The sequence below is a fragment of the Malaclemys terrapin genome, chromosome 2, assembly GCF_027887155.1.
Source record: "Malaclemys terrapin pileata isolate rMalTer1 chromosome 2, rMalTer1.hap1, whole genome shotgun sequence".
NCBI lineage: Eukaryota > Metazoa > Chordata > Testudines > Emydidae > Malaclemys > Malaclemys terrapin.
The window spans coordinates 147,613,740-147,640,704 of NC_071506.1; the positions used below are offsets into that span (position 1 = coordinate 147,613,740).

The 26,965-nt window shown below is 40.3% G+C and overlaps 1 protein-coding gene across 2 annotated transcripts in view; it reads left to right on the plus strand.

The window, feature by feature from the left end:
• The window catches only part of CDH12 (cadherin 12), an 864,422-nt gene that overhangs the window by 816,645 nt on the left and 20,812 nt on the right, over window positions 1-26,965 (plus strand). For both annotated transcript variants that reach the window (XM_054020329.1, XM_054020330.1), the window contains one exon: window positions 12,402-12,655. In XM_054020329.1, the coding sequence (XP_053876304.1) occupies window positions 12,402-12,655 (254 nt within the window). The remainder of the gene's footprint in view (window positions 1-12,401; window positions 12,656-26,965) is intronic.

Here is a 26,965-nt window from a genome sequence, read left to right on the forward strand (position 1 = left end):
AAGTTCAACATTAAAACTGTTCAAAGTACATTCTTAGACTCAACAGGACTACTTAAAATGCTTAAAGTTAGGTATATGCTTAAGTACTTTGCTAAATTTGGACCTATTAATGTGCAGGTTCGTCTAAGACTCCAGTAACTATTTGACTAAAAATCACAGTTTGCTCAGTACCACCACTTAACCAAAACAATTCTTGTCTGCTTGGAAAGCCAGTTTGCTTTCCCCTCTCTGCTTCCTGTATCACAGCCTATTAGCATCTCTGGACCACTGCTGTAGCTCAGCACTGAGCTGTATCAAAACACAGTCAAGCTATTTGTAAAGCTTGTTTTTATTTGTCATGAAAAGTTCCCAATGGTAGAACCTCTTATTCACCACATAAAGCTTTTCCTTTCAATTTCTATATGAAAATGAAACATGTCTTGCTGAACATGTTTTTGTAAATTTGTTTGGGTAAAAAGCTGTATTTGCTGGCAGAAATGACACATGCCAGGTTTTTCTCTTCAGTATTCCAAGTGAATTGACAAGGAGAGGGAGTTTCGTGCTTCTCTGGCACTAGATGTATTTTGTAAGCCAATGCTTTTCATATGGAATAAGTGCACATCTTAAATTTCAGAATGGAGTTGCTGACCATTTAGCTTCAAGATATGATCCGGTGTATAAGCTTAGTTATTACAATAATCATTCTATAAACAAGAAACAGATTATGTTACATTCTGCAAGTCAGAGGCTCCTACTGGCATTTAGCACCACTGTGTGGTTGGTATAGGAATAGCTCCAAGGAAAATGAAAGCAATGAAGCTAAAAAGTGTGTGTGGGGGGGGGGGGGGGAGGGATTTCTTATAGCTTAAAAACAACATCCTAATCAATCTGCTTTTTAAACGATTCATAAATATTAGTAGTTAGACATATTATTCATTTCTATGCACATAAATGTATCTTTGTTTCATAGATAGTGACAATCATTTTATAGAGAAATAAGGTGGGTGAGTTAATATGTTTTATTGGACCAACTGCTGTTGGTGAGAGAGACAAGCTTTCAAACTTACATAGGGCTCTTCTTCAGGTCTGGGAAATGTACTGAGGGCAAGTATACACTACAAAATTAAGTCGACCTAAGTTACATCATTGTACAGCCCCCACAGTGACTGAAACAGTTTTACACGTCCACACTATGCTCCTTGTCTTGGCAGTGTGCGTCCTTACCAGGAAGCTTGAGTTTGTTTTTGGTTTTTTATGTTCATGATTTCCAGACTGTATTTAAGCTCCTGAAGGTGTTCCTGGCTTTATTGATTGTGTTCCGGATGTCCTGGCTTGTTCCACCATCCTAGCTGATGGTGCTGCCTGGGTTTATGAATGCTTCTACATTGGTGAGAACATAATCCTCTATCCGTACTGGTGATTGTGAGGCAATATTAAAAGTCATGATATCTGACTTATTGCGGTTGATTTTCAGTCCAATTTGCTGGCTGAATGCATTGAGTCGAGTTGTTTTTTCTTATATATGGTGTTGGGTATGTGATAGGAGAGCAACATCATCTGCGAAGTCCAGGTCTTCAAGGGATGAGAAGGATGTCCAGTTAATGCCTTTTGACATGTCTTCTGTTGTACACTGCATTACCCAGTTGATGGCAATGTTGAAGAGAATTACAGACATGACACAACCCTGACGTACTCCTGTTTTCACTTCAAAACTGAGCTCACTGTGATCAAAATTGCATGTAAAGTTGAAATAAAAGCTGGTCCTGTGAATGCTATCAAAAGCCTTCTATGATCTTACACAATACTTTGCTTGGCACAGATAAAAGTGTGATACCATGCCAGTTATCCCTGAGATTTCCTTTCTTTGGTATCTTCACTATAACCCCATTGGTCCACTCATCCGGCACTTTTTCCCTTTCCCAGACTGATGTAAATAGAGGGGCCAGGATAGATGCTGCTAACTCAAGATTTACCTTGAACAATTCTCCATTCAAGTTATCCTTGCCAGGAGCTTTCCCATTTTGTAAGGATTTGATGGCTTGAATGATCTCTTCCTTAGTTGAGGCGTCTGTTTTGATATTAAGATCATCTTCTGCCTCCTGGATGTTTGTTTCCTCTTTAGGTGGCTCCCTGTTCAGCAATTCTTTGAAATGCTTCTGTCCAGCACATTTCTTGTTCTTTTTCTGTTGTTCGTAGGTGGCCCTGTTTGTCCCTGATGAGAGTGTGTCTTGGTGTCTGCTGTTTATCACTGATAAGCCATGTCATTTTATAGATGGTTTCTTGTTCACCATGAGCAGCTGCATCCTCTGCTTATGTTGCCAGCTTATCAATATAATGTTTGTCTGTTCTCACAAAGCATTTGATCTCCCAGTGCGCCTTGCTATACTGCTCACAGTATTTGTCCTTTAGCTTCTGGGATTCTGTGTCTAAAACACTTTCTTCATGGTTCGTCTGGTTTTTATGGTATACCATATGCTGGGTGTAATCCATCCTTCCTTCTCATCTGCGTGTAGCCTAGACAGGCTTCACTGCATTGTGTATAAGTTATTACTTTGTCCCACTTCTTGTTCCTCCCTCATCTTCATTCCCCTCCTCTTCATCAAGGTCTGCAAGTGCTTGAAACCTGTTCTTTAACTGCAGAAAAAAGGTTTTCTGTATTTCAGGGGACTTTAGCTTGTCAATGTCATAACGTCTATGCCCCTTGTTTGGTGGACCACACTTCTGAGTTTTAGGTTGATGGAGGCTGTCACCAGTGGTAGTCACTGACAACATCTGCTCCCCTTCTCACATCTGTCAGTGAGTGTTGCCATTTGCCATTGACCATGATATGGTCAATCTGGTTCTTATCTCTGCCATTTGGAGAACACCATGTTAGTTTGTGAATTTCACGATATTGAAATAGGGTTCTGCCGATGACTAGGTCATTCATATTACAGAAATCAACAAGCGTATCTCTGTTTTCATTCATGATGCCACATCCATGTCTTCCCATTGCTCTGTCTTTGTTTGTGTTGTCCTTACCGACCTTGGCATTCAGGTCTCCCATGACGATAGTTAGGTCGTGGAATGGTAGTGTCTCTAACTCCGCCTGTAATGTAAGGTAGAATTTGTCCTTTATTTCTCCATCACTGTCATTTGTCGGAGCATAGCATTGAATCAGTGTGATATTATTATGTTTCCCTTTCAGTCTGGCTCTCATAAGTCTTTTGCTGATGGACTTTCATTCAAGTTGGAACGCTTCACTTTCTTATTCAAAAGATTGGCAACATCCTCATGGTGTTGTTCATCATCCCGTCCAGAATACAGCAAAGTTTCTCCCACGGCTGTTGTTAATCTTCCTGATACTGTCCATCTGCTCTCGCTGACACCCAGTATGTGTAAGCTGTAGTGTCTCATCTCTGCTGTGACCTGAGCTAGCTTCCCTATTTCTTACATTGTCCATACATTACAAAAAACAAGTTTGGTTTTTGTCTTGGTGTTGAGCACTTCAGTCTTCATGCCAGTGGCTTCCTTTCGGCTTTCACCACTAGCAGTCATACGGGTCATTGACTCCTGAAAGCCATCACACACAGTAATGGTCGATTTCTCCATCGCTGTTCCTGTAACATATTTTGTTTTTTATGGGACAGGGTTGTTAGCCCTGTGTCTAACCCGCAACTTGGAGGACCAAAAAGTGTCTTTTTTGTCTGGCCCTTCCCCCACAGACCAATCCAGCATGGTCAAACCTACCAGAAGCAAAAATCCTCGCCGACACAGACTCTGGGGATCATTAGAGAATGCAAGGTGTCCCACCACAGCAAGGCATGGACACCAGAGGACAGATTCAAGGTGAAGTGGTCCATAAAACACACCTGCAGTCATGGGAGGAAAGGAAGAGAGGAGGGAAAAAAACAGTTGGGATGTGGGGGGGTTGTTGGTGGCGTATCGATTATTGTAATCAGCATCAAACCAGTGTCTCTATTGAGTCCATGATATTTAGTGTCTAGCAGTTATGAATTTAAGCTCTCAGGCTCGTCTTTTGAAGATGTTGTGCAGGATGTGGATTGAGAGATCAGATATAAGTGATTGTTTTGTGAAAAGCATTTGTCCACTGGTGAGAGGATGTTTTTGTCTCCTACCATTTTTCTGTATGAGTTCTTTCAAGAGGGTAGTGACTGTCTGGTTTCACCAACATAGTTGTTATTGGGGCATTTAGTGCATTGGAATGGGTACATCACATGTAATAGGCATGTGTAGGACCCATGCTTCTTGAAAAGTGTGTTGTGGGAGTGCTGATCATCATAGCAGTGGAGATATGTCTACAGGTTTTGCATCTGTTGTTCTAATAGGGTCTAGTGTTGATTTGAGTGAGTGTGTCCTTGTCTTTAGGGAACTTGCTTCTAACAACTCCCTCCCGCCTCCACCGCCCCAGCTGCTCCCCCACTTCCTTTCCTCCTATGACTGGAGGGATGCTAATGGACCACTTCACCTACAATCGGCTCTTGAAATATGTGCTAACTACTTCTGCTAAACAATCTGTTCCACCTTGTATTTAGCTGTGACACTCTGAATACATTTCCCAGAGATGAAAAAGAGCTCTATGTAAGCTCCCAAGCTTGCCTCTCTCATCAACAGAAGTTGGCCCAATAAAACAATATTATCTCACCCACCTTGTCCTCTCTAATATCTTGGGACCAACACAGATACAACACCACTACATATACCTTTTTCTTAGATTTATATAGCTTATTTCATCCCAAAGGACTTCACAAACTACAGCAGAAACAAACAAGTTCAGTAACAGAAAGAATTCTCACAGTAACAAAAAAGCAAAAGTTTCATTAGCCAATAAACTGTGCTGCCTGTTACTGACAGGACACTTATACTTGCCCCAGGATATATTACAAGAGCACTAAAACCTATAAACTAAGGTGACCCAAGGGAATGTCAAGGGTTTTTGCAGACACTGATACCCAGCATAGCTCAGATGGTCAATTGTAAGAGAGGATACTCCATGTGTGTGAAGTATGGAGAGACGTCACATTTTAACAAGGAGGAGTAGACACACCAAGCCTTTGGCATAGGTAGATACCCACAATAAAACAAAGAATGCTATCAGAAAGATGACGGTGGTCATTAAAAAAGTACAAAGCTAATTAAGTGATCAAAAACAGGAAGTGGAGCTCTTGAGTCCCTGAAGACCAGATCAGCCAGTGTTGCCGGGTTTTTTTGGTTGGTTGGTTGAGGTGGTTTTTTTTTTTTTTTTTTTGGTAGCAGTTCAAGAATTGAAACATTTACTGCAGGAGTTTGTATAGGCTAGTAAAGTTTTTGGAGCTCCCTATAGATGATTGGGAAATTTATCCTTTGCTTAGACATCTATCACCACCAGTTCACTTTAAACATTCTAGCTGTTATTGTGTACCGTCTGTATACATTTTGCTCATAATTCATTATTACAAGGCTGATTAACTCCATTCTTAGCACACTGCATGCAAAAACAAACATTGCCACACTGTCACGAGATCTGACCTTATAGTCATGGGAACTCAGCCATTTCCTCACTTGCTCTCACTGGGAAGTTGGATTAGATCTCCATTTTAAGGCCAGGTCTACACTACCCCCCCTAATTCGAACTAAGGTACGCAACTTCAGCTACGTGAATAACGTAGCTGAAGTTCGAAGTACCTTAGTTCGAACTTACCTTGGTCCACATTCGGCAGGCAGGCTCCCCCGTCGACTCCGTGGTACTCCTCTCGCCGAGCTGGAGTACCGCAGTCGACGGCGAGCACTTCCGGGTTCGACTTATCGCGTCCAGACTAGACGCGATAAGTCAAACCCAGAAGTTCGCTCGCTCGCCGCCGAACTACCGGTAAGTGTAGCCAAGGCCTAAGTAGGCCACATCTTTCTGGAATAATGATAGTCCAAATATACCAAAGTACAAAATCAACCCCCCTTTCCCCATTCTTTCTCCTGAGCATCTATGTCCACCTTGGTGAACTGAGTGAGGCAGAGCTTTTGTCCCATTCCAGCTGGAAGCCCCTAAAAGGAAGCTGGCACCTAGTCCAGAAATCAAACTGTTTCTTCAAGGTCACTTCCTTCACCTCTGTCTAAAGTCCTTGACATTTTCTGGGGTCTTAACAAAAAGATCAAAAACACAAAGGTGCAATGTAAACAGTAACCCCCAACCCCTTCTTTTTCATGGCTTCCTGTGGGTCACTGAAAGCATTGCCATCTCCAGGCTGCTTTACCCTGGCCATGTGGCTTCAGATCCTTCTCAGGCTGCCACTGAAGACCAAGAACTCCTCCTGCTGCTTCTTCTCTCCCCGTTGTGAAGGAATGGAGCTCATATGTACATCTTGTTCCTTCTCATCAATTCTGGAAGTAACTGCTAACATTTCCTAGCTGTCCCTTGGACCAGAGCTCCTAGCATACTGCTTGTTCAGCACACATCAGGAACATAGGACACTGTTGGAGCTGGAGCCTTCCTTAACAGACCAGCATGTCCTGTCACTTTTATCTTTAGTTTTACTATTTCAAATCCAGCGCAGGTCAGTAGTTACTGGGGGAAAAAAACAGTTACCATCCGTCAGTTATTTCGGAAGTTTGTGTTAAAGTTGGTGATCTCCACCCATTTCTGTGGATCAGGTGTTGAAACATTACAAAAACACATCATCCCAGTGACAGGTTTCAGAGTAGCAGCCGTGTTAGTCTGTATCCGCAAAAAGAACAGGAGTACTTGTGGCACCTTAGAGACTAACAAATTTATTAGAGCATAAGCTTTTGTGGGCTACTGCCCACTTCTTCGGATGCATATTCTTCGGATGCATCTGAACAAGTGGGCAGTAGCCCACGAAAGCTTATGCTCTAATAAATTTGTTAGTCTCTAAGGTGCCACAAGTACTCCTATCATCCCAATGAGCGCTCATTGACTTCCTTGTTGGCAGTCTCAACAGATCACATTTTATGTTCATTCAAACCTTGGCCAACCATCACATCCCCACATCCCTCCATGACAGAATGGTGAAATATGGATGTGGCAGCTTGGGGAAAGATCATACCACCTGTGTCATGCTGTACTTGTTCTGTGGATAAATATTGGAGGTCATGAGGCTGCCTGTCCAGCACTTTTTGTGAGCTCTTCTTTTTCTTCTTGTGAGAATGAGTTGAATACATACAGTCATTTTCCCACCTATGTCATTCTTATCAGGATAATTCATTAAGCCACTTTCAATCTATGGCATGTTTTGCAACTTTAGAATTGTAGACAACCTTCTATTTGGGGAGGAAAAAATCTCCATTGCATTTTATTTACACAATTTACATTAGAGTATTATTTCTCAGTATCCCTTCACTTCCATATGGGGTAAGGGAAGCAGTAATATTTCAAAATACCTTTACTTTCAAATCAGAGGGGTTGATGTGCTTTCCTGTTCACACTAAATAAACCAGTTCCTGGTTCCTCTATGAGGCTAAATAATGTGGTTTGTCATTATGTGTTATTTCATTTTAGTAGTTACAAAGTGGCATTGCTATACACAGCTCTGCATACACTGATAATGTTTTACTAGGAGTCTGTATACAGTAGCTAATAGCCGAAACAAAGAGAAGAAAGACAGGGCCTGCCCAGGAAGCCAAACTCCTCTGTTGTGAGACTGACAGGACATCATTACAAAATGCTCCCATAATAGCTCTGCAGCTACATGGTTGAAAAAAATAGCCACATTGGTGCTAGCAGAACTGTCATTCCCTTATGGGAAAAATCCTATGAAATGTAACAAAATGATTGCCTTTCTTTATGGCAAATTTTTTATAACTGTCTAATTAAATTTAATAGAAGTCTATAGTACAGATAAGAATTTTCAATAGGTTTAAAAAAACTATAGAAAGGAGCTCATTACATATTCAACTCTAGGTTTTTAGCAGAACTTTCATAGAACCTTGCTTTTTAGTAGAACCTAATTTTTTGTGTCTATTAACATCTTTCATTAATTTTAAAGCATTTTAATCATTACATTAGAAACAGAGATTTCTTGAACATCAAAGTTACTATTTTACTAGCACTAAGAACTTTACGTGCATAATAGGGTTTAGTTACATAGATCAGACACCAGGTGGCAGCACAGATGTGATTTTTTTTGCCAGCTAGAATATGTTAACATACTACAGTTAACTGTCAGGAGTAGGGCACTATATCGCTTCTTTTGTGATGTGAGAAGCATCCACAAAAACAATACCAAGGAACTACATTCCAGACCTTATAAAACTTGAAAAGTTTATAGACATCTAGATTGGGAGATAGGCAGCTCCGGGCAGGGCCGGCTCCAGCATTTTTGCCGCCCCAAACAAAAACAAACAAAAAAAGCCACGATCGCAATCGCAACCAGCGGCGGCATTTGGGAAAGAAAACAAACAAAAAACAAAAAACAAAAAGCCGCCATAGGTGGCAGGTCCTTCGCTCCTAGAGGGAGTGAGGGACCTGCCGCCCCCGAATTGCTGCACGTGCCGCCCCTCTCCCTTGGCCGCCCCAAGCACCTGCTTGTTAAGCTGGTGCCTGGAGCCGGCCCTGACTCCAGGATATTCAAGCATCACATTTTCTGACAGATGCCCAATACGCCAACTGGATGCCAGGATTTGAGGTGTATAGAAAAACCTGCACTAATTATCTGCATGGTTGAGGTTTGCAAGCAATCTCATTTACATACAGCTATAGGTTGTAAAGCAAATCTTTCCTATGCCCGTTCTGGAGTTGAATGAAATGAAATGAAATGTCTGAGAGCACTTTGGGTAGGTAAGCAGCTAGATGAAGAGGAATGAGGACAGGGAACAACTAATGATGCTTAAGAGCTTCCACACTTCAGTGCACTTGTTTCTTTCTTGTCCAAAATTATATTTACGGGGGGGAGGAGGGGATCCTAAAATTTGAGTCAGTTGGCATCAACAGACATACTTTGACCTATATAAATCCCGTTTACATTCATTTGGCAGGCAGTCTTGCAAATGCAGTATTGCCATGATTAGATAGTGGAAGATGTCACCATTTGGGCCATTTGTATTTTGTCTGAAATAGTGCACTCATCACTAGTGTATTTATTAGTATTATAAAATATATTATTTTAACTCTTTCAATTCAGTATAGTTTATGTTTCTGGGCAGTCCATATTACAGACTCACTATGCCAGGGAGAGATGATGAAGCAGACATCCAGTCAGACAGGGCTATCTGCAACACAAGTAACTTCTTTGGGTCCCAACATTATTCCTGCCTAGTGCTAGGTAAAAAATTTTGTCCAAAACTTTTTTTTTTCCCAGTGAAAAATGCACATTCAGCAACACAAACTTTTTCCAATTCATGTTGGTGTTGCTAATTCACTGAAGTAATAAAAAAATAAATCTGGATCAAGGCATTCACGTAGACATTTTACAAAACAAGTGATTAGATTTTTTGGTTCAAAACTATTTTTATTTTGAAATTTCCTTCAAATATATTTTAAAAAATTTGAAACATTTTAAAAAAGCTCAAAATCAAAACTAAATGTTTAATTTGGATTTCAGCGAAATGTTTCATTCAACCTGGAATATGGGGTTGTTGATGTGGCACTGGAGGGGAAGGCGACTTAAGGTATGACTAGACTGTGTGTTAAAACCCATGGCAGTGAGTCTCAGACCCTTGTTCTACTGCCTCGGGCTTGCACTACGGTGCTAGAATATCTATGTAGACATTTTGGACTGCAGCTCAGGCTTTCTAGCTCAGGGAGGGGAGATGGGCTTCAGCACCTGTGGCCTTAGCCACAATCTCTACACAGTTCTTTTTAGCACCATAGCACAAGCCCATATCTGTAGACCTGTTCTCAGAGACACCTGGCTACAGGTTTTGAAACATCGTGTAATCATACCCTTAGAGGCTATCTACGCCCTCCCTCTCCCTCCCACCCCCCCCACTGCTAACCTGGGGTCCCACAAATCATAAAGCTGGACCTAAAGTAAAACCTCTGAATATGTATTTAGACACATGCTTTACAATTGATCCCTATCAGCCCAATTCTGCAGTCCTTAACCAGGAGAAATTCACACTGACTTAATAGCATTTTTTCCTGAATGAAGACAGCCCATTTTAATATTAGCAGCACATCACAGTCAAAGTTTTCAAGCTTGATTATTTACATGACATATATAGACTTAGATGCTTAACATTAAGTCCCCAGCTTTGAAAGGCTTGGCCATATAGTCTGTTAAAAATATAGAGCCTTTCACCGGGATTTAAAACCATTATACAATGTGTTTAGCTGGTATAAATCAGCATAACTCCATTAACTTTAATGGAACTAGTCCTATTTATGCCAGCCCAGCCTCTGGTCAATTACAGTCTTGTTGTGACAAGGGCAGAAAATGGCAGAGTTTAAACCCATGCTAGAAATGAAAACTGATTGGGAGACAATGTAGCAATGGTTGTGATGATGCAAATGATATAAACATTAAACTATTCTTGCAGCAATCCTACAGTTGTAACCTAGTGTTTTTCTTCAAAAACCATATCCTTTTAAACTGAAATTTTCTAACTTGGCTATTATAACTAAAAGCCACTAGATGCCAGTATTATCTAAACATCAGGAAAAGGCTGTTTCAGTAAAATGCTAGAAGGTAATCCAGCCAAATGCTGTATTGATAGTAAAGCTTTTGTATCTTTCTGACTAGATAGGAGTACAATAATGTACAGAATATCACTGCAATAATGCACAGAAGAGATATCCCTGGTCACTTTACTGAAACCAATAGGACTAGATTCTTTTAAAATGAAAGAAATTCAAATCAAAGTAGTCCCATTTTAGTATAAAGAACAGGAGTACTTGTGGCACCTTAGAGACTAACAAATTTATTAGAGCATAAGCTTTCGTGGACTACAGCCCACTTCTTCGGATGCATATAGAGTGAAACATATATTGAGGAGATATATATACACACATACAGAGAGCATGAACAGGTGGGAGTTGTCTTACCAACTCTGAGAGGCCAATTAAGTAAGAGAAAAAAACTTTTGAAGTGATAATCAAGATAGCCCAGGGTCAGTGTTTTGGAACCTATCCTTGTAACAAAGCCCGATGCCAACTCTGTCCACATATCTATTCAAGTGACATCATCATAGGACCTAATCACATCAGCCATAACATCAGGGGCTCGTTCACCTGCACATCTACCAATGTGATATATGCCATCATGTGCCAGCAATGCCCCTCTGCCATGTACATTGGCCAAACCGGACAGTCTCTCCGCAAAAGAATTAATGGACACAAATCTGACATCAGGAATCATAATACTCAAAAAACAGTGGGAGAACACTTTAACCTGTCTGGTCATTCTATGACAGACCTGCGGGTGGCTATCTTACAACAGAAAAACTTCAAAAACAGACTCCAACGAGAGACTGCTGAGCTGGAATTGATATGCAAACTAGATACAATCAACTCAGGATGGAATAAGGACTGGGAATGGCTGAGCCATTACAAACATTGAATCTATCTCCCCTTGTAAGTATTCTCACACTTCTTATCAAACTGTCTGTACTGGGCTAGCTTGATTATCACTTCAAAAGTTTTTTTCTCTTACTTAATTGGCCTCTCAGAGTTGGTAAGACAACTCCCACCTGTTCATGCTCTCTGTATGTGTGTATATATATCTCCTCAATATATGTTTCACTCTATATGCATCCGAAGAAGTGGGCTGTAGTCCACGAAAGCTTATGCTCTAATAAATTTGTTAGTCTCTAAGGCGCCACAAGTACTCCTGTTCTTTTTGCGGATACAGACTAACACGGCTGCTACTCTGAAACCATTTTAGTATGTATGTCTGTCAAGCAACTACAACTTGCGGTACCCAAACTGCCATGTTGCATTCAATCCACTATAGGTTAGAGCTGTTGCCAATTTGCAAAATAAAAATCTGGATTAGGACTACATCCCCTACTCAAATTCTTCAGGTTTGTTGGGTGTTCCTGGCTTTTTCTTCATAATAAAAAGAAGAATTCGGGTCTAGGTTCAGATTTCAAGCCAAACCCTAAAGTTTGGTTTGGACCCATCTCTACGCAGCAGGATTTTGGGTTGGACCCATTTCCACCATAAGTGTTCTTTCTGTTGTTCCTTGTGGTGAAAGGAAAAATGGGGCTTGGGTTTAAAGTACTAGAGTGGGATACAGAAGATTCTGGTTCAATTCCCAGCTCTACCCCAACCCTTTCTGTGTGGACTTGGGCTTGGTTGGGAGCCACCATAATGCTAATAATAAATATTATAATCCAACTATTTGGAGGGATCTCAAATCTGCTGAGAGCGCCTGGGAACTAAGCTTGCCAATCTCTGATACATCAATAGCAGGTTAAACTGTACAGTCTGCAGAGACTTTTACAAAGCGATTTTGCCAGATCTGATGATGTTTTTTTGTCTGTCCTTACCACAGCCATTAGACTTTGAAACAAAAAAGGCATATACCTTTAAAGTAGAGGCCTCCAATGTTCATCTTGATCATCGATTCCACTCTGTGGGTCCATTCAAAGATACAGCCACTGTGAAGATCAATGTGTTGGATGTGGATGAACCTCCAGTTTTCAGCAGGCCTATGTACACCATGGAGGTTTATGAGGATACTCCTGTTGGGACGATTATAGGTGCTGTAACTGCACAGGACCTTGATGTTGGCAGCAGTTCTGTTAGGTAAGGAAACATTTTCCTTCTTACATACCTTTCATACAAATCAAACTCAGAAAAGTTCAAAAAGAGAATTATATAAAGTTTGCAGAGGATAGGTCTATCAATGATTATTAGCTAAGATGGTCCACGACACAGCCCCATGCTCTGGGTTTCCATAAGCTTCTGCCTGCCAGAGGCTGGGAGTGGATGACAAGGGATGGATCACTTGGCAATTGCACTGTTCTGTCCATAGCATCTGGCACTAGCCACTGTCAGAAGACAGGATCCTGGGCTAGATGGAACATTGCTCTGACCCAGTATGACCGTTCTTATGTTCTTGTTTTCTAAATTCATTCTGAGAATGAGATTGAATGGATCAGGAGAATGGTAATGATATATGAACCATTTCACATGAAAGTCAAAATCCCAGGTAATTGTTGCTGAAAGTAATTATAAAAAAAAGTACATGCTGCACTGGGTGGCATATATGAAATGAGTTGGTCTATATATATAGTAGATACTGGAGAACAGGAGTCCATATCACAAAAAGCACCATACCAGTTGGCATTAACTAATACCCTTGACCTCAGTAGAGGTTCTGGGTACTGAACAGGTATGCAGACTTGTGTCATACCGAGGCAGAGTCCATCAAAAACTGTTTAGAAGTACATTGAGAGCAAATGTGGAAAAGCCGGGTGGGGGAATTGGCAATGCTTTGGATATACTACACCTATATTATGCATAAATGGAGGAATATCAGTGCTGCACCTTTCCCAAGCAATAGTCTTTTTGTCACACTTTATATTAAGATTCCATTCATAAATAGTTTATAAAGAGTAATAAATGATTAATCAATTGTTATAGATTGTTAGTGTCAAAGAGGTAAATAGGCTGCATATAACAATCCATCGTTAACACCTTCTAATGATGTGCTCATAACCATTTATTATGCATGGTATTCATGTCTATAACATGAATAATTTATTAACCCTTTATTTAAAAAATGGAACTTCACTGTAAAGTGTGACAAGTCTCATTCTTTCTAAAACTGCCTCAGACTTCCAGAAAAAAAGTCTGATGCTAATGATAAATATACTTTATGTAAACAGAATTAATGGTTCTGATTTAGAAAAGGCACATTAATGACTGCATAAAATTAGATTCTCCTAAAATACCACATGTAGTTAATATGTTAAAAATAATTTACTCTACTCTAGTCTTGACACTTGAGTTCACATGTTGGTGGAGATAACATTTAACATGTGAAAATAAATGTTAATCTTGTAATTGTCCATAGTAACCATTGCCCAGTGGATCTCCAAAACTACAGTACACAATTCAACAAAAATGCCAGTCTTTTCAGAGGTGCCTAGGACTAGAATGCAAATATTGCTGGAGTTCAGGATCTAACATAGCTGACATAGCAATGAAAAGGGTGATTTCATTCCCACACGTAGTTCTTGTGCGTGCCCATCCTGCATTCTTTTACACCACAAGATGGTGTAGTTTCATATAGACGGGGGGCATATGTTACATTCCCCCCAGTCTATATGAAATGCCACTAACAAAGGGCCAGGTTGTGAACCCCTTCCCCCAGCGGTGAGCTTACAAAAGTAGTCCCATCAAAACCAATGTTATCTTGAAAATTGGACTCTCTCTTAGGGCCAGATAGTGAGTCCCTTACTCATGTTTCTGAGCAGTTTCTTATTCAAATGGTCCCATGTTAATCTCTTGAATAAGTAACTGCTCTCCAGTGAGAGTAACTGGCTGACAATCTGGCCCTAAGAGAGACCATTTTTCATGCTTGAGTGCCATAGGCCCTGGTCCTGCAACTGAATCTGCCTGAAGGAACTGCTGGTTAAGTCTTGTGGGTGCAGTAGCTTGTGATATTTTTATAGTGAGCAGAGCGGTGTCAAGATAAATCCTTTATTATGTATAGAAGCTATATATATAGAAATGAGGTAACAAACTTTCTGCTACTCTGGGTAGCTGTAGTTCGTGACTGTCCTGGGCTGCTTTGTTTCTGCTCCAGAAGGAAGTGTGTCCCAGGAAACTAAAGACTACATGAAGAATGGTATCTCTTAGTTTCCTGGAGGACTTACTCTATAGTGCATCTTCCCTTTCTTGGATCACTTTCTTGGATCTCTTTCTTAGCTTCCTGACTTAGTTAAAACATTAAACTAAAACTATGGCAAATACAATAACTGATTTAACAATTCTTCGGAGCCCACCCAATGGATCTCATTGCAGTACCGGGGCCTATGTTAGGTTGAGGTGCTCATTTCCACATTTACCCAGTCAAGAGGCGACTTGCAGGGAAGGGATGGGGGGGGTGCCCCCCCCAGATTTACCTGCCGAGGGCTGGGAAGGAGAAGGGCTCTGTCCTTCTCTCCCTGCTCCTCCCCACCCAGCACATTCAACCGCTCTCCCTGGCAGCCGGTTAGGGAGATGGATGGGACCACTTCTTCCTGAGAGACCCTGGCTGGGAGGTCAAATGCCCTCCCCTTTAGATTGTGCACTGGCCCTCCCCCCCACCCCGTATGGCGAGGCACAAGTTGTCTATGCCCTTAGGTGTCCAAGTGCCAGTCTGAGAATCCAAATGAGGGATTAGATACTCTGATTTAGGCTCCCAGATTTGAAAATTGGGCTCATAGGGCCTGATCCAAGGCCATTGAAGTCAGTGGAAAGATTCCTATTCAGTTCAGTGAACTCTGGATCAGGCCCAGCGTGTAGGACTCTTGTGCTTTAAGGACAGATAAGTGAGGCAGTGCCAGAAGGCCAATAGACATACTGGGACAACAAAAAGAAAAACAACTACTAGGTACTGTAGAGGCAGTCCATCTCTCTCAGTTTGACTCTGAAAGATAATGTCTTTCAGCCAAACCATCATGATTTTGGTCCTGAAAACACATACTTATCTCTTCTATCTTATCTCTTATCTCTTATAACTTTCCATCCAAATACCTTTGGGCCTTGGTGCCTGATACAAAGCTCCTTAAGTCAATGGAAAAACTCCTATTTGCTTCATTGAGCTTTGGATGAGTCCCTTATAACTGTGGAAATTGCCAGTTAAAGAACTCCCATATTTGGGGGGTGGGGATAAGATGTTCATTGATTACTATTTAACCTGTCTGTGTTCACATATTGGTTAGTTCAAGTGAAATAACATAGATGCAATTATTAATTACTTACGTATTAGAGTTCAATACTCCATAAGGTTTAGATCCTCTAATTGAAAGTGAGAGTCAATAAAGAAAAGTTAGCAAAAGCCTAAATTAGTTACAAAGAGCTGCATGTGATTACAACTTTAAAATGGGTCTTACAGCAATTATGGTCTCTTAGCTATTTAAAATCTAGATTACCTAGTAGGGGTAAATAATGGTCTGTCAGTTTTACAATATTTTAAAGAAGGAGCTTAAGTAGTGTAACACTGCTTCCAAATATATAGACCCTCTATATATAAGTAGACACAGAACGGCAAGAAATGTTCTCTGAGGTAATAGGCAATATAATGTGCTGGATGGTACAGTTTCTTTACAAATTAATTCATGTTCCCAGAGCTGTTTTCCTAGAGCAGTTTAGCCATTATGATGCCTATTACAACAACAATCTGCAAAACAATGGAGACTAGAATAAAAGACAAATCTGCACTGTATGCAGCAGAAGTTATAACTCAACAGAACAAAGCAGTCTAAAACAGCTCACGTTAAAGGGTGCAACACTAGTCACAGCAACTTAATCCACTTTATCAGGCAAAAATGTTTAACTCTGTTTTAAATGTATGGGGAAGGGAAGATAGTAGCTTAATAATAGTGGAGGTTGAATTTAGGGCTTTTGGCAGGGGCTGGGGGGGGGGAACAGGAAGGGGAGAGTATGTTGCTGGAAATCACTGAAAATGCCGAGGTTTATTTTTCTCCAGTAGATGGAATTAGGGCTGTTGAGGTTTCTGAGAAGTTCAGAGTTTGAATAAGTATGGATTGTGGGGATGGAAGTTGACAGAAATATGGAAATGAAGAGGCTCAGAACACACATTCAGAGAAAGAGAAATAGGAAGACACAGAGAAAAGAAGGCACCTTAGGTAGTCCGCACCTGCAAGATGACTCTATGTGACATTGTTTAAGAACATTGCCCTAGTGCACCTGATTTTCAAACTGTGTTAAATTTAGATTTTAGTACTCGCGGGAGAGATGTTCTGTCCATTTCCGTTTCCATCATACCGCAGCAAGAAATGCTTGGCATAAATGTTAAGATGAAGTCCTGTGTAGTTTGTGGCCATTAAAGATCCCAAAGCACTTCTCAAAGAAAAAGAAAGAAAATATTCTCACATGTTGTTCTCAGATTCCTCTAGCCCACGATAGTTACAAGCCCTTCAGGACAGACGAGCATCTGTACTCAAATAAACACTGAGAATTTATGTCATTTATAAATCAGAAAATGTTGGTATCAATTACATCTAATTTCTTTTGGTGGGAGATAGCATCAGTTTTTTTTATTAAAATCATGCTTCCATCTGCACATACTCTATATAGGTTGAGACCAATGTGACATCATAGGGACAAAGCTAAGTAACGAACAAAAATGCCAGCATAAGAAGATGGTGGGGAATCACAATTACATACAATGATATCTGGAGTATAGAGATTTCTCTAACATTGTGTGAGATTAAGCCACATTTCAAGTGGCACCTTTGAAGATGTCAAATTTCCTAGGAGATGATGTATCTTACTGGATAAAGGATTTTTACCTTTGGTCTGAACTACAGATGTGACTTCAATTAAAATGAGTTTGATATTTTCCTCCATGACATTGCCCTGCAGAACCACCTTGCTTGACTCACATGCCATACCTCATGAGCCACAGAACCATTTAAGGCAAAAAAGCCCTAGGGGCTATGCATTCATCTTGCTCAGATCCAGAATTCCGGAACTAGGATATAACCCCCCCCCCCCTAATTACATCCTTCTGTACTGTTAGGAACATAAGAAAGGCCATATTGGGTCAGACCAAAGATCCACGTGACAGGGTGCTGGGAAAAGGGTTGCTGATTCAGCCCTCTATCAGGCCAGCTCCCATTTAGGGGAATAAATTAGAGCTGGCTGGAGATAACCTGGCCCTAATTGGAGAAGCAGAAACAGCTGCCACCTAATTAGCCTGAAAGAAAGGGAAAAGGCAGAGAGTGGAAGCAGGGAGGTAGCTCCTCCTGCCTGCCTGCACACTGTCATGGGCCAACTGTATATGGCAAAATGGTGGTGGGAACAAGCCTGTGAATAAACTGCACCAGTAAATACTAACCCCAGGATCTCAGAGTGACTTTGTGGATTTAGCAGAGGCAAGAGCCAAGGGGGCCTGCTATGCTCTGTGACAGTTCATCTAGCCCAGTATCCTGTCTTCCAACAGTGGCCAATGCCAGGTGCCCCAGAGGGAAAGAACAGAACAGGTAATCATCAAGTGTTCTTTTGAGATCGATGCTATCTTGGAACAAATCCCTCTTTTCTGCATGGAATTCAACAGCATAGTTTAAAGTTAGCAGACAGTCCAAGTTTTAATTGTATAGGTACTTTGCTATCCATGAAAATTCTGAACACTATCTTGTTTGATCAGAGCAGAATTTTGTTGTAATGGTGGGCATGGAGAAAAAGATGGATTTCTAAATATCCACGTATAATGGTCAGACCCTTTGTTTTAAGATGTGTGGTCAGTGAGCATTCACCACACCACTGTAGAGATTGTTCAGAATTCACAGCTCAAGTGAGGAAGGACCCACAAACTTTAATAGCAATACCTAGTTCTTACACAGTGCTTATCCACAGTAGATCTCTAAGTGCTCTAAAAGGAAGTCAATATCATTATCCCCATTTTACAGAGGGAAATGGAGGTGAAGTGACTTGCCCAAGGTCATTCAGCAGGTCAGTGGCAGAATTTGGAAAAGAACTCAGGACTCCGTAGTCCCAGTCCAGTGAGCTATCCACTAGGCTTATAAAAATTGACTACTAGAAAGTCAAATACTACTTTTGATATTTTACTTGAAGAAAACAAAGTATTTGTACTCTTCTAGGGTGAAGAGTACAGCAAATGTGAAAAATCGGGATGGGGGTGGGGGGTAATAGGACTCTATATAAGAAAAAGACCCCAAAATCGGGACTGTCCCTATAAAATCATGACATCTCGTCACCCTAGTACTCTTCCATCAGTAGGTGGGCTGTAGATCCATAAAACATAGATTCACTCTTTAAGGCTGGAAGAGACCATCATGATCATCTTATCTGACCTCCTACACATCACAAGTCACAGAACCTCACCCACTCACCCTGTAATAGGCCCATAACCTCTATCTAAGTTACTGAAGTCCTCAAATCTTGATTTAAAAATTTCAAGTTACAGAGAATCCACCATTTACTTGAGTTCAAATCAATAAGTGGCCTGTGTCCCATGCTGCAGAGGAAAGCGAAAGACCCCAAGGGGATCGGCCAATCTGACCTGGGGGAAGATTCCTTCCCAACCACGAATATGATCAGTTAGACCCTGAGCCCAGGGGAGAGACCCACCCGCCAGACACCTAAAAAAGAATTCGCTATAGAAACTCAGAGTTCTCCAATCAAGTATCCCACGTCCAGCCATTAAAGATATTTGTTAATAGCAGTCATGGGTGGGCCATATACCATTGTAGAAAACCTCATCATACCAGCCCCTCCATCAGTTTATCAAGCTCTGTCTGAATGAACAGTTTGGTCAGAAAGTGTGTGCTGGTAGCTCGGGAGAGTGTTTAGCACTAAGGGAGAGGGGAAGAATTAGCATAGAAGGCTCCTAAATTTGGTTGGGACCAGCCAGGAAGCAGGAATGAGGGAGGTAAGTGCTCATCAATGTATAATGATTTGACCACCCACATGTAGTTTAATGGAGCAGCAGCATATTATGATTTTGCCCCCTAGTGGCTAGATTCTGCAAAGAATATGCATTCTGTTGCAATTGTACTTTAGCTCATGTAGTAGAACTGCTGCTTTTGGATGAAAGGTCCTCATTCCAAGTCTCTGCAGCAATGGATTCCTCAAACACTATAAAATGTAATCACTGGATTAGAAACAGTGATTTTGTGTGCTACAGCCATATCATCTCAAACAGTGATCTTGCCATGGCTCAAAATGTATCTTAATCTTGCTTAGGTCATTACTTGGGCTAACCTGTAAAGAAACCCAGGTGCTACAGGGAGTAGTGTTGGTCATTCTGTAAAGTAGTTCTCTTCCCTTAGTCAAAACTGAAATAGTTCCCCACCACATAAAACTACATCCCTGAGGATTTGTGGTAATTAAAGCGCCTACTGCACTTTTCACAAGAACTGATGGCATCCATGTGGATCTTCACAATCTTCAATCTGCTATTAACAAACTTATTTAGGCCTTAATCCCCAAAGATATCTCCTCCGAGGTCACAGCCCAAGAGGAAGTCAAGGGGAACCAACGACCACCTTCCAGATTCTGGGTTTCTGTGGGGTTTGAACAACCTTCAATGTAAACTGGAGCAGCCTTGGGACTATTCTAATTTATGGCCACCTCCTCACGGCTGGCTATGGGCTGCACAGCATCACAGGATCCCTCACAGTGCTTAACACTATAGTCATGCCCCTTCAAATCCCCAAATCTACTTGTACCAAACCCCTCACTGCAGGGTCTGTGAGGCCCCCGTACAGGCCAGAGTAGGTGACAGAATCATCCCACTGTGTGTCCACAGCTCCCATTAGTGTAATTTTGGCACCACTGGTTTTCAGTGTGACACCCTTTTTCTCTTGGGCTTCCTCAGCTTCATTACGGTTTTGATTTATGCAATGAGAATAGGTACTGAGTTAATGCATCTCAAAGACTAAGATAGGATACTGAACGCCAAATATTTACACACTGTTAAGTGGACTCAAAGCAACCAATTCCCGCTGGGTGAGAGAAATATTACTAGTATGAAGCTCTGTGGCCTCCTCTACCAGATCTGCTGTCACATATGCTTGCACCACCATTTCCTGAACTGGAAATTTGCTTCCTGGTTTAAGGAGAGGGTCTGGGTGTGTCAGGAGAAGGACAGAAATTGAAAGGGGTGTGGTATAGTGTGGCTCCACTCTCCTTGATTCTTGATTGGTGTTAAGACTCTGAGGACATTATGCCACGGTGTAAATTAAAGCTGCCTGGAGACAGGCAGCTGAGAATGAGGGAGCCACAACCAGCTCCCTATCTGCTCACAGTCCACTGTTCTAAGTGTTTTATTTTTCTTTTAAACTTACACATCCCCAAACCATCCTCAAATGCCCCTCCCATCACCAGAGATTCTAGGATGCTATTTAATGTCCACACCATCATGGCCTTCCCCCATGGAAAGCTGGCAGAGCAGGAACACTTTCACATAGTCTGATCTCCCATCTGCAGGCAGTGAAAATAAATCAGCCTGTAGCAAACAGATCTCCACTAATGCTGGACCAGTAGACTCAGATGGTACCATCCTTCCCTCATTATGGACAGGTTAGAGAGAGAGCACATGCAGAATGGCCTCCACCATTCAGGTCTGCCCCAAACCTCAGCAATATCTACAGAAGCTTTTCATGATCCAATACAGCATCAAGCAGAATGGGCTTCTGAGGCTTTGTCCTTAACCTAATTTTGTCCTGTAGGTTCACCACAGTTGTACCAGTGCTGGAGAGATATTGTGCATGGTAAGCTTGTATTGAAGGGGTTAAATGCAAGATTCCTGAAGATGTAAATTTTACTCCAAACATCTAAGCCTGAAATACAAGTTATGGCTTTTCATTTTCTCTCGGTCTTGCAGCGCTGCCTGCTCAGTGTACTAGTAAAAATAAAAACAATGCATTTTCCAAATGACAACAGCTTTTGCTAAGATATGCATCTCATCATGAGAAATGCAAAGCAGACAACAGAGCTGACTGAAGATTTTGATGAGCATATGAACAGCATTTTAGATGGGGAGGGCGAGGAAGCGATGAAATTTGTAGACGGGAACAATTGGCAGTTTGGAAGTGTTGATAATTGAAATGCAGCAGATTTTATTCCCCATTTTGTCTAGTGTGTTTTACTAAAATTCGTATGTAAAATTTATAGGGCTTATGAAAAGTTTAACAGCTTCTTTCAGTTAAATCTGATGTAGTCATCAGAATCAGTGAGTATTCCCACAGCCATTGCCTTCATGTAAATTAGTTCTGCATCATGCCAAATAAACATTCACTATTCTCATCAGAAGCTAAGAGCAGTGTTATTTGTTTGTATTGACATTACCTGCACCACATCAGGTGGCCTGCTAGCTGCTGAAAAACATTAATCTTTCACCCTCATTATTTAGAAATGGAGCGAGATTCTAGCTCGCTGTGAGCAAGACTGCAAGTCATGTATTATAGTGTGCAAAGAATTCTAGTCAGTGGAAGTGTTGAATTTCTTCATATGTTTTATATCTAATTCACATGTGAAAGAGCTGGCCATGTGATAAGGTGAAGAGAAATGTTTTTTTCTTCTTCTCTCCAAATGTAGAATTCTCCCTCCACCCTCCTGAAGTCCCAACTACCCAATGCCCACAACGTGCAAAATTCTGTCTAGCACCAGTGAAAAGTTTAGGGTCTGAGGTCTCACAAAAATCAAAGCTTTATAACACTTTAAAGTCAAAACATTTCTAAATCTAGAAAAGCCATCGTGGGTCATTTATACAGGCGGGTTAGGTATGTTAGTCAAGTATCAGAGGGGTAGCCGTGTTAGTCTGGATCTGTAAAAAGCAACAGAGAGTCCTGTGGCACCTTTAAGACTAACAGATGTATTGGAGCATAAGCTTTCGTAGGTGAATGCATCTGACGAAGTGGGCATTCACCCATGAAAGCTTATGCTCCAATACATCTGTTAGTCTTAAAGGTGCCACAGGACCCTCTGTTACCTTTTACAGGTATGTTGGTGTTACTCTCCCTGAGAGGTTTATACAGTTTCATTTATAGGTGGGATTTTTAAAAGTGCCCAACTGTGACTGTGAAGTCAATGAGAGTTCACTTGCATAGGAGAAGGATTAGGCCAATACTTCTGAAAACCTCACAGTAACGAAGACACTTGGTTTTACAGGTGGAAGGGTACAAAAAAAAGTAATCCCATTGCACATTTTACAAACACGTTACAATATCTGTAAAATTGATTTTATGGAAAATATATGGCACATTTTTTAATGCTTAACAGTGAGGTGCAAAATGAAAGTTTTTTTTTTTTTTATTTGTTAGACATGACCTACCCAACTCACTGTTGACTTTGCCAATGGTGAATAATGCAACCATTTCAAATTCATACTAATAAGACCTCTAGATCATACCATAGCTCACTGTTCTTGTACACATATTGTATACTTTGTGTGCTAGTAAAGACATTTAAAGGAGCTTATGGGGAAAATACTGAATGCAAAGTAAGGGTTTAGTGAAGTGAGTTTGTAAGCCACACTGCCTAAGAAGTCCCTGTTTGTTATCTTTGACATTTCTGCCATTTTGTTTGTATTTTGCTTGGCTAATATCCTCCTGCAAGTATTTATGCATTGATGTTATAAATTGTTTGGGACATATTTGGATAGATTGGCTTCTTTAGGGATCAAGCTGGTACCCATAGGGTTACATGGAGGATAAGATAAGAGCTGACAGCAACTCCATTAGGATTTTATTTGGTTTGACCTTTAATGAAATAACAAGGCTTTGAAAATCCTCAGCATAGGTATAGGGAGTTCATGCCCCCATTAAGAGAAGATGAGCTAGTCTTACTAAATTATTTAAAGAGGAAAAAAAAACTTGTGGGGATATATTAGCCTCTTTTGAGCTCTATTGCCAGTCCTTCCTGTTTCTTGGCTCAGAATAAATAAAAGATAGAGAGAAAATTCCATGTTGGCTGGATATTATGAGAAACAGTATTAGGTCTTTTTTTTTTTAACCCCATTATTAGCCATTCCTATATAAGCCAACATTTCCTGCATTGTGGTGATTAAACCTACTAATTGATTTCTGTTGATATTCACAGGATTTTTATCATTTAAGTAGGAATGCTTCATTATGAAAAAATCCCAATATTAGAACTGGCATAAATCAGTGGTGTGATTTGCCCTATAGGTTTTTAATAGGTTAAAATATGTTAATCTTCACCTAACTTCAAAATAAATATGATTTATCTAAGAAAATAGTAGTCTTATTTGATTGTATTGAAAGATACCTGATACAGGACAGTCAGCCCAATGTATATACAAAATGCTATGGGCACTGGATAGTACAGAGTACTGAGGAGTTAAAAAATCATGCAGAAAGGATTTGGGGACTGTTAACCCAGAACAACTTGAATGTTATGTGGTCCACATCTATGAAGACTTTTGTCTTCTGTGCTTATGAAACATATTTCATCTTTGATACAGCTATTCCATAGGATCATATTAGTTAAAACATGGAAATGGCCTATTAGAATCCATCCTCCTGCAAGACCTTAGAACACAAAAGAAGATTCAACTAAACCTAAACCTTTGTAAGTACAGATAAGGATCCCAAATAATCTTAACGTTGTCCCAAATATGAAGGCCCTGAGAAAAAGAAGCCACTCTCCGACTATCCTGTCTAGCCATAATAAGAAGTTTAACAGCATCACTGACCACAAAAAACAAAATGACTTATTTCTGATCAGTGTTGGTTGTACCAGTCGTACCAGTCCTAGCTGCCCTTAACAGCCATGAAGAGCTCTCTGAAGAAGACATACTCATAATACAAGCTTGTGATTGAATAAATAGCAAACTGAAGGCAATCATTCATCACTCTTGATTAGAATTCCATGTGTTGCCAATTATCGAGGTGTTATTAGACACAGACCCTAGTTTACCTACCTGTATAAATCTCCTATGTCCACATCAAGAAATTATGCAATTTCCACAAGAAGGACAAAGGTTAGTATGATAACAAAGGATCTCAGTGATTAAGATATGTATGTGTGAACCAGTGCTCTGTGGTGCACATTTTTTATGCTCTAGACACAAGGTGTTTTCTCCCAAATTTATGTTCTTCATGCCTTTAAAAAAAGGTTGCAATCCAAGAATAACTCATCCTATAAAGTAGATATGAAAGAAACAAGGAAATTGAGATAGGAGGCTAGGAGGACAGAGTTAAGGTTATTTGCACCTTTTTAACTTTATTACTTTAAAATATTTGGATTTCTTTTGGGCATAATTTTAGAGCCAAATGTTGTCAATTTCTTCTTGTATTTTTGTTTTTTTTAAATAACTGCAACATTTTTCTAAGTCTTTAATCTTTAATTTGTTATTATATAGTCAACTTTAATTCCAATTTAATGAAAACTTTGACTGTGAGTATTACTATATTTAATTAGATTCTTAGTGTGAAATATCTATTTGTTTATAATAAGACATCAGAGATGGCAAAGACCTAAGAGATCACCCAATACATCTTCCTGTCAATGCAGTATTCTTCCATACAATAAATGTATTATGATTTTGCCCAAATTAGATTTTAAAATGTCCAGTGATAGGACTTTTGTCATTTCTCTCAGGAAATGACAAAAGGCAGCTTAATATGTATCACTGCCAGGAAGATTTTGTTATTGAACCTACATTTCTTTCTTAATTTCATCACGTATTCTTGTTATATCCCACTATATAAAACTAAATAATACTCATCCTTTTTTGGTATTTAAACCCTTCCGTTATTTGTAGACCATTATCATGTCTCTCCTGTCATCTCTTATACAAGGTAAACATATTTTAGCTCTTTTAATGTTTCCTCAAAATTAACTGTTTCAAGACCCAGAATTATTTTAAATACTGTTCTCTGAACTCCCTCCCTTTTGCTGATATCTTATTTGTCATGTGGTTCCCAAGACAAAATTCAGTTTTCTTGGTATCATTTACCAGAAACAGGGTCTATTATCTCCCTGCTACATTACATAATGCCTTTTGCAGACTTTTGTGCAGCCATATCTCAAACTCAAGACTAATTTGCTTTCTTCCAGTCCACCACCACCTGTCCTCATTGTTGCTTCCCAGGTTCGTTCCCCCTGGGAATTACATGTATAATTATACAGTGTCCTTAATTGGCACATTTTAAAAAAAATCAATCTCATTTTATTTTCTTCCAGGCTCTTTAGGTCCCTCTGTATTATTTCCCTAACCTGAATGGTATTCATTAGAAAATAAGAACGGACATACTGGGTCAGACCAAAGGTCCATCTAGCCCAGTATTCTGTCTTCTGACAGTGGCCAATGCCAGGTGCTCTAGAGGGAATGAACAGAACAGGTAATCATCAAGTGATCCATCCCCTGTCGCCCATTCCCAACTTTTGGCAAACAGAAACTAGGGACACCATCCCTGCCCATTCTGGCTAATAGCCATTGATGGAGCTATCCTCCATGAACTTATCTAGTTTTTTTTAATCCTGTTATAGTCTTGGCCTTCACAACATCTTCTGGTAGGGAGTTCTACAGGTTAACTGTGTGTTGTGTGAAAAAAGGTATTGGAATATTTTTCTTCCTTAGAAGTATGGTTCAATATGCTATTAGTAAAGTAACAGCAATAGAGAAAGTGATTAAATGCTGCAACCACTGGACACAATTGTTCAATTAATTTGATGATGGTGATTCCACCCCTTTTTCAGACCATTGCCAGCACTATTAGCATAAATAGCCCATGTTGTTTTCATAAGTATGGCCATTTTTTGTAAGGATGGTCAATTGTTCTCATCCCAAATTGTTCTCAATCCCAGTGAAGTCAGTAAGAGTTTTGTCATGGACTCTGAGGGAGCAGTGTTAGGTCCAATGTGTGGGAATTAAATGGTTAATCCTGGATCCTGTAAACACATATGCACATGAGTAGTGTTATTGGACTCATATTCATCAAGTTAATGACATGCATTAGGTTTTGCAGGCTGGAGTCCCAAGGCCTGCAAACATTTATGCATGTGCTTAACTATAAACATAAGATTGATCCTATTGACTTCAGCAGAACAATTCACTTGCTTAAAATTAATCACATGCATAAGTGTTTGTAGGATTGGTACCTTAAACTGTAGCCTCCTAGGTCCAAGGACCTGAAGTCAATAGAAAACTCCCACTGATTTCAAAGGGCTATGAGTCAGATCCTGAGTCATCTTCTCTGATTCATGCAAAGATATTTAAGCAAACATAACTGACATAGGCATCAAAGAGGGGAAGATAAATGAAGCTGCCTTCTCATGATCGTCTCCAGTATATTTCAGCATTGATCACAAATTAAAACATGTAGCAGGCACACTTCATTAAACAAGAAACTTCTGAAAGCATACTGCCATATTTTACCTATGAGAAAG